This window comes from Balaenoptera acutorostrata, chromosome 14 (assembly GCF_949987535.1).
Source record: "Balaenoptera acutorostrata chromosome 14, mBalAcu1.1, whole genome shotgun sequence".
In the NCBI taxonomy this organism is placed as follows: domain Eukaryota; kingdom Metazoa; phylum Chordata; class Mammalia; order Artiodactyla; family Balaenopteridae; genus Balaenoptera; species Balaenoptera acutorostrata.
Genome location: NC_080077.1, coordinates 659,049 through 667,171, shown reverse-complemented (window position 1 = coordinate 667,171; position 8,123 = coordinate 659,049). Strand labels below are relative to the sequence as shown.

Below are 8,123 nucleotides of genomic sequence, written 5' to 3'. Positions count from 1 at the left end.
AAATAATTAAATAATTTTAAAAATTAAAAAAAAAAAAGAAATGCACATGCAGGATGCAGAAGTAAAGTAGCATCATGTCTGAGATTTGCTTTAAAATGTGAAACTCTTCAGCAAAGGGAAACAAGAACAAACTTTTCTCACGATAACTCTACTCTGTGCCGGCCACCAAAGAACCACCACCAGTATTTTTCATGTTTTTGAATTCCTATGAATTATACCCAACTCAGCAGAAGAAATGTCAGCACATTCCCCACCACAAACACCGTGTGAAAACACGCGAGAGGCACAGAAAGGAAGGAGTGAAGGAAGAAGAAAACACTGAATTTGCACTTCGATGAACATGAATTCACAAAACGGCAGAGCGAAGCTAAACAAAGGTAACTCAGACAAGGAACCCCTCTGCATTTTCTATTTCAGACTACATTATACTAACCAGATTGTTTCTGAGTAGCCGGCTTAGTACTTTTTTCCTTAACAAGTCAGAAATACAGCGGAGGAGTCGATAAGACACAGGAGCTAAAATAAAAACACAAAACTGGTCTATGAGAGCAAACTTATATGACGGAGCTATTTCAAGGAGACATGCATCTTAAAGGCAGTTTCGGACAATTAATTCATGCAGATACGGATGTGCAGCATTTGGAAGTGAGAAAAACCATCAAGCTTATTCTTATCCTGCTAAAAAATGAATTTATATTTTTCATAAAAGTGCTGTTGTAAAGTCTACCTTCTATCCTGAAATAAAATAACGTTTCACATGAAAATAAACCACAAGCCATTTAGTTTTAAACAAGATAGGAGCCACGGTGTGAGCAATAATTTCTTTATCGCTGGTATAGATGGGAGTTTACTAAACTTTACTTCTATTTCTTAAGATAAAAAGGAATCTAAATTCTCCCGAGTGATAAACCCACACGTACACATCCTTCCTGAAAGACTGTACCTGGGCAGCACTGACGGATCCCTTCCCAGGCCGGGGCGCTGCTGAGACCTCACCGGGGCGGCGGGGTCGACCTCCACCAGGGCGATCTTATTTTCGAACACGGATGTGAGCAAGCAGGAGGCCCGCACGGACCGGTTGTGTGAGAATTAATTATGAACTCGAGCTGTGGACACAGCTTCAGTCGTCCTGATAGTTACACTGCTTGCAGAGCCCCGTGTGATCCCTGCACTCTCACACCCACAATCTCAGTATGCAGCCACTACAGCACCACTGGAAGAAAAGAAGGATAAACACGGTACAGACAGGTGCGCCGTGCAGTCTACGTGCGGTGAATGGTCTACGACTGACCTCACGGCCACTGGCTTTGCTCATCACGGCACACGGTCCAGCAACTTGAATGCTGAGGCTCCCGAAATCTTAATTTCCAGCAAAGAGGGACAAACAAGCAATATGTCAGGGGTGCTCCCTGCCGTCTCCCTGAGTGCCTGCTGCACACAGGCTGGGCCGGGGGCTGGGACCTTAGGACACCAGGACGTTAGGAGGGAGCAGACAGGCCCTGCCACTGGGGCACGCAGCTCAAGGCCCGGCCCGTGGAGAGCTGACCCGGCCCAAGCCCGCAGACTGAACGCATAACATGGCTGTGAAAGTGCTGGGAAGGGCAGCGTCCCTGTGAGAACACAGAGCCGGGTCTAGGGGACATCAGTTGGATCTTAAAGGACAGACCAGCGGGATAGGGGGGCAGGCGTGGGCACTGAGGCCAGTGGAGGCTTGGAGAGTTCAGGGACCGTCACGTGAGCGGACAGATGACAAGGGAGGGGTGACGTCCCACGAGGAGGTGAGCTGTGGCCTGGGCCCCACCCCAGGGCGGCCGGGATCCCTCAGAGCGCAGGGCGCAGGCAGCCGGTTCAGAAGTGGCCTCGGCTGTAGGGCCCACGGGGGGCCGGGGGGGCGGGCAGGAGTCGGTCATCCCCGCAGCTCAGCGGACACCAGGAGGGGTGAGGAGACGTCGCTCGGCCTGACAGGCGTGAGGGTGACCAGGCGCCGCACCAAGGCTGCGGCGCGAACACGGGCAGAGCCGACTTCAGGGCCCCTGACGCGGCCTGGCCGAGCCCCAGGAGCGCGGCCGCGGTGGGGGGTGAGATGCACACGGGACACAGGACAAGGAGGGAGGGCGCCGGGCAGCCAGCGGGACTGGGGACGCCAGGAGAGGCCCGGGCGGCGCGGCGGTGACCCGCCAGCCTGGTGAGAGCAGCTGGCGCTGGGGGTCGGCGCATCTCGTCCTCACCTCTGACCTCGGCACGCGGGAGACAAAGCAAACTTCTAAAGTTACACGAAATTCACACCGAAGATTCTCTGAACACAGGTCTCACCCTTGCCACGTACAATGGCCTCCAGTTCAGAGTGTGTCAAGTTAGATATGAACAAACCCGCTGAGATTCCAGTCAACAAGCAGCTGGCATTCTCAGAAGAAAGACTAATTTTAAAGAAAAAGAGAAGAAAGTGTCCTGATCTTCTTCCTCAGCTCCAGGGCACCGAGAATTGCGCTGGATCCACGTGAGAGGAACAGGTGACGCACAACCTGGGGGACCTGAGGGTCCCTCTGCCTGTGTCCCAGGAGGCCAGTCCGATCACTTATAACCTCTCAGCACATCCCAGGGGCCGGGTTTCCTAGACACCCGCTGTCCAGGGAAGACAGGGAGCTCAAAGGGCCACAAGCTGGGCCCAACTCAACTCTGGATGGAGGTTCTTCTCCCCTCTAATGTCACAGGAGGTCAGCAGCACATCGGCCCCACGAGACCCCGCACAGGTGGACTTCCCCGCGGGCGGGCTCCACGCCTGTGTGACGGCTGCACAGAAGACCCTGCCGGGCGGTGCCGACAGGCTGGAAACTGACCGACAGCAGCGTGCACACCAAGGCAAAAATGATCCCAAACCCTCTTGTATTTATTTAAGAACGAGTCATTCCCTTTGTGCATTTTTTAAACGTGTTTAAAATTTTCCTTTACCTTGAAGCACTTTCTGTCTGCATTCATCCAGGTTCCACATTATGACATAATCTTGTGATGCAGAACAGATGAGAAGCGGACTCACTTTATTTCCAGATGCCACAGCGGTGATTGGCTGATGGTGTCCTCTTAGGATTAGCAGCTGAAGAAATTAACAAAAAACAGAAAAAGCATAGATTATAGAAAACATTTAAAAAATAGAAGAACATAATATAACCTCAACCCTAAGAAATTAAACGCATTGAGTTTTTCAAACATATGTATTTCATACATTCATTCCAACGTCATCTATTAAAACTGCTGTTCATGCACTGTTAAATTACTCTCTCATGTAAACCATTTCACTGTTATTCAGGATCACAAATGGCACACAAATGATTACATCCTCCCTCTGTTTCTTCTCTATTTATTAATTAAACAATGCATATTGCATCCCCACTCCATGCCAGAAGAGTAACAGCTAAATATTGAAGGATAAGGAAAATAACAAGGATTTGACAAGAGCAGGAGAGCATTCGGGTCGCTGGGGAAGCAAAGCATAGAAGACTGCTGGTCCAAGTAAACTAAGAAGACGAAGCGAGAGGAAGTTTGGGTCAGGGTGCAAATGCCCTGACAACTACATACGCAGCCTGGATGGAGCTCTGGGGAGTTAGAGGCCAGCAGTGTACAAGCAGAGGGATGCAATGACCAGGTTTGTTTTTCAGGAACATAAATATCTGCAAGTATAGAAGAGAGACCAGAGCGCGGGATACAGTGGAAACCAAAATATTCCAAAGGAGACACAGCATAGGCTTGAGCTAAGGAGGCAGAGGTGGAAATGGGAGGGGACGACCGATGGAACAAAGGGATGGAAGAAAGGAGAAAAGCCAAGACAGTCAGCTTCACAGGCTGAAATCTTGGGTGAATAATGGCGTAAGAAAGAGAGGAAACACAAGGGAGGCTGGGGTGGAATCTGCATGGACGTGGGGCGCTTGGCCCAAGGCAAGCTGAGGTGCTCTCAAGCCAACCTCAGTGGACAGCAGGCAGTCTGCTGCGAAGGCTCTGCTCCAAACGCGAGGCCTGGGAGAGCCCCACCTCCGGCCACAGCCGGCTCATCTGCACCACCCTCCCAACGAGAAGGACAAGAAAGACCAGGCAAATTTTGCAAAAAAAATATTTTTAAGACATCAGAGAGTAACGAAGGCAATGCAGAATTAAGATCAGAGAAGAAGAAAAGCGAGGGGAAGGATCCGAGCTACAAAAGGCAGCTCCTGACAACTCCAGTGGAGCATGTGAGAAGTGAGATATTTACTGGGCTGGAGGCACAAAACGGTGTAAATAGATGCATCGTTTCAGGGCATAAACCGAAGGATCCTACTGGGAGAAGAGCAAAGAATTCCGTCCCGTTACTAAGTACTTCTGAGAACAGACTCAATAGCCTTAAGGTGGAGACTCTGTATACTGTTTTCTTTAAAACACTACAGGTGGGGACTTCCCTGGCGGTTCCGTGGTTAAGACTTCGCCTTCCAGTGAGGGGGTGCGGGGTCGATCCCCGGTCACGGAGCTAAGATCCCACAGGCCTCATGGCCAAAAACCCAAAACATAAAACAACAGAAGCAATACTGTAACAAATTCGATAAGGACTTTAAAAAAAAAATACAGGATACTCAGTTAAAACTGAATTTCAGATAAACAACAAATAATTTTAAAAAACAAAACAAAACACTATGAGTGGATTTTAATAAATTTCTGCTTTAAAAAAAGAATACAGTCTACTCAGGTGGGAGGGAGGGGTATGTTGCCAAACTTTCTAGGCTTAGAGCAGGAACCCAAAGGACCAGACCAAGGAGGGAAGATGAACTGGAAACACAAGAGCCCTCACAGGCACTGGGCCCACCTTTTTTTTTTTTTAAGTTGAACATAATTTCTTTTTTTTTTTAATTAATTAATTTATTTATTTATTTTTGGCTGTGTTGGGTCTTCGTTGCTGTGCACGGGCTTTCTCTAGTTGTGGTGAGCGGGGGCTACTCTTTATTGCAGTGCGCGGGCTTCTCACTGCGGTGGCTTCTCTTGTTGTGGAGCACGGGCTCTAGGCACGCAGGCTTCAGTAGTTGTGGCATGTGGGCTCAGTAGTTGTGGCTTGCGGGCTCTAGAGCTCAGGCTCAGTAGTTGTGGTGCACGGGCTTAGTTGCTCCGTGGCATGTGGGATCTTCCCGGGCCAGGGCTCAAACCCGTGTCCCCTGCATTGGCAGGTGGATTCTTAACCATTGCGCCACCAGGGAAGCCCTGGACCCACCTTAGAGTCCCCTCAATCCCTGACTGGATCAGGGTATCTGGGGTTGCTAGTGCCCACGGCTGGCCAACTACCAGAAGCAGACATAAATTCTTTCTGCAAGAAGCTAAGATACAGAGCCTCAAACTAGCTGTATTTTTTTTCATATATTATGTCCAGCAATCAATCAAAAACAATCAGGTACTCAAGGAGACAAGACCATTCGGTCAAAAAACAAGAGAAATAAGAAATGATGGAAAACACCCACAAGTCATTTAGACCTTGAAACCAAACCAGAACTGATCCAGGTGTCAAAACTACTAGATACGGACATTTAAACAGTCATTATAACTTCATTTCATATGTTCAAAAGGTTAAACAGAGGCTTAGAATATATTTTAAAAAGACCCAATTCTAACTTCAAGAGATGAAAACTAGGGCTTCCCTGGTGGCGCAGTGGTTGAGAATCTGCCTGCCAATGCAGGGGACATGGGTTCGAGCCCTGGTCTGGGAGGATCCCACATGCCGCGGAGCAACTGGGCCCGTGAGCTACAATTGCTGAGCCTGCGTGTCTGGAGCCTGTGCTCCGCAACGGGAGAGGCCGCGATGGTGAGGGGCCCGCACACCGCGATGAAGAGTGGCCCCCGCTTGCCGCAGCTGGAGAAAGCCCTCGCACAGAAACGAAGACCCAAAACAGCCATAAATTAAAAAAAAAAAAAAAAGAGATGAAAACTAAAATGAAAGATGAAAAACACACTGAGTGGGATTAAATGCAGGAAGAGAAGCAGGTGATCTAAATGGGCCTATACCTGTTAAAGAAAATGAAGCAATAATTGATAACCTTCCGAAACAGAAAGCACCAGGCCAAGATGGGCTCACTGGTAAATTCTACTAAACATTTAAGAAAGAAATCAGACCAATTCTCCAAAACGTCTTTCAGAAAATAGAAGAAAAATAAGAGGAAACACTTCAGAAGAAACAGAGGGAATACCTCCTTACTCATTCTATGAAGCCAGTATTACCTGAATACCAAAACCAGACAAAGACATGACAAGAAAAGAAAATTACAGACCAGTATCTCTCATGAAAAGAGATGCAAAAGTCCTCAACAAAATATTTAAAATATTAGCAAATCAAACTAAACAATGTACAAAATGAATTATAAACCATGACCAGATGGGATTTATTCCATGTATGCAAGGCTAGTTCAACATTCAAAAAGCAACTAATCCACCATACCAACAGGCTAAAGAAGAAAAATCACACAAAAACATCAATAAAGGTAGAAAAAGCATTTTAAAAATCCAACAACAATTCATGATTAAAAAAAAAAAAACTCTCAGTATACTAGTATCTCAGCATAATAAAGAATAGCTACAAAATATCAAAAGTTATCATATTTAAAGGTGAGAAACTTGAAGTTTTCCCACTAAGATCAGAAACAAGGCAAGGATGTCCCACTCACCACTCCTTTCACCATCATACTGGAAGTCTTAGCTGATGCACTAATACAAGAAAAGAAAAGGAATAGCATCTGAGAAGGAAGAAGTAAAACTGTCTTTGTTCACAGATGTTTCCATGATTGTCTATGTAGAAAATCCAAAAGAATGAACAAAAGACTCCTGAAACTAAGCAACTTATAGCAAGTTTGCAGGACACAAAGTTAATATATACAATTCTGTTGCTCTCCTATATACTAGCATTAAACAAGTGGACTTTGAAATTTAAAATACAATAACATTTACATTAGCAAAAATGTAATATAATATGAAATAGGTACAAATCTAACAAAATATGCATAAGATCACCATGAGGAAAATTATAAAGCTCTGTTGAAAGAAATCAAAGAACTAAATGAATGGAGAGATACTCCATGTTTGTGGATATGAAGACTCAACATTGTCAACATGTCAGTTCTTCCCAACTTAATCTATAGATTCAATACAATCCAAATGAAATCAACAAACTTACTCTGAAGTTTACACGGAGAGGCAAAAGACCGAGAACAGCTGTGGTGGCCCCCAAGCTGTAAGCTTATTCAGCTTTCTGCTTTCCGGAGAACTGCTTGTCTCTTTCTTGGTATGCACCCCTGACGCTGCGGTATTGAGCGTAAAAAAGGAAAATGGCTTGCGGCCAGTTTCGCTCCAGGTGCCTGCTCTGCATCTAAGAGCCCCTGGTTGTTCCCCAGAAGAAGGACGTGCTGCCCTGAGGGGAAAGTCTGTATCTCCAAAGAATGGCCCATAAGGCATGCTGACGCATAGATAGTGGTGCATAGATAGTGGTGCATAGATAGTGGTGCATAGATAGTGGCGCATAGATAGTGGCGACAGAATTATGCGGAAATACAAGGTTTACTGATGTATTGTCTGATATTCGCTCCGTACTAAACCTATATATACATTCATGCTCTTTGAATAAACTTGCCTTGCAACCATCAGTTGTCTTGGCCCTTCTGACCCCATACTGGTGCTTTTCAGTTCCTTACCCCTCACCGCCAGGAACTTCTAGCTTTCTGCAGCCGGTCTGCGGCAAACAGCCACATAATACTGTAAAATAACACAGTTGGAGGACTGACCTACCTGAGCTCAAAGCTACTCCAAAGCTCCGCCAATCGAGACTGAGTGATGTTGGCAAAAGAAAAGACAAACAGATCACTGGGAGAGAGCAGAGAGCCAGAAAGAGTCAACCGACCTTTAGCAAAGGAACAAAGGCAATACAGTGGAGAACACTATACACTTCTAGAAGGTAACATAGGAGAAAATCTAGACAACTTGCGTTTGGCAATGACTTTTTAGATAAGACACCAAAGCCATGAGTCATGAAAGTAAGAATTAATAAGCTGGACTTCGTTAGCATTAAACATTTCTGCTCTGTGAAAGACACTATCAAGAGAATAAAACGACAAACCACAGACTGGGAGAAA

The 8,123-nt window shown here is 46.3% G+C and overlaps 1 protein-coding gene across 5 annotated transcripts in view; it reads right to left on the bottom strand.

Moving 5' to 3' along the window:
* The window catches only part of WDR27 (WD repeat domain 27), a 70,611-nt gene that overhangs the window by 41,866 nt on the left and 20,622 nt on the right, over window positions 1–8,123 (bottom strand). For all 5 annotated transcript variants that reach the window (XM_007186055.2, XM_007186056.3, XM_057528132.1 and 2 more), the window contains 2 exons: window positions 2,950–3,091; window positions 434–516 (listed from right to left, as the gene is read on the bottom strand). In XM_007186055.2, the coding sequence (XP_007186117.1) occupies window positions 434–516; window positions 2,950–3,091 (225 nt within the window). The remainder of the gene's footprint in view (window positions 1–433; window positions 517–2,949; window positions 3,092–8,123) is intronic.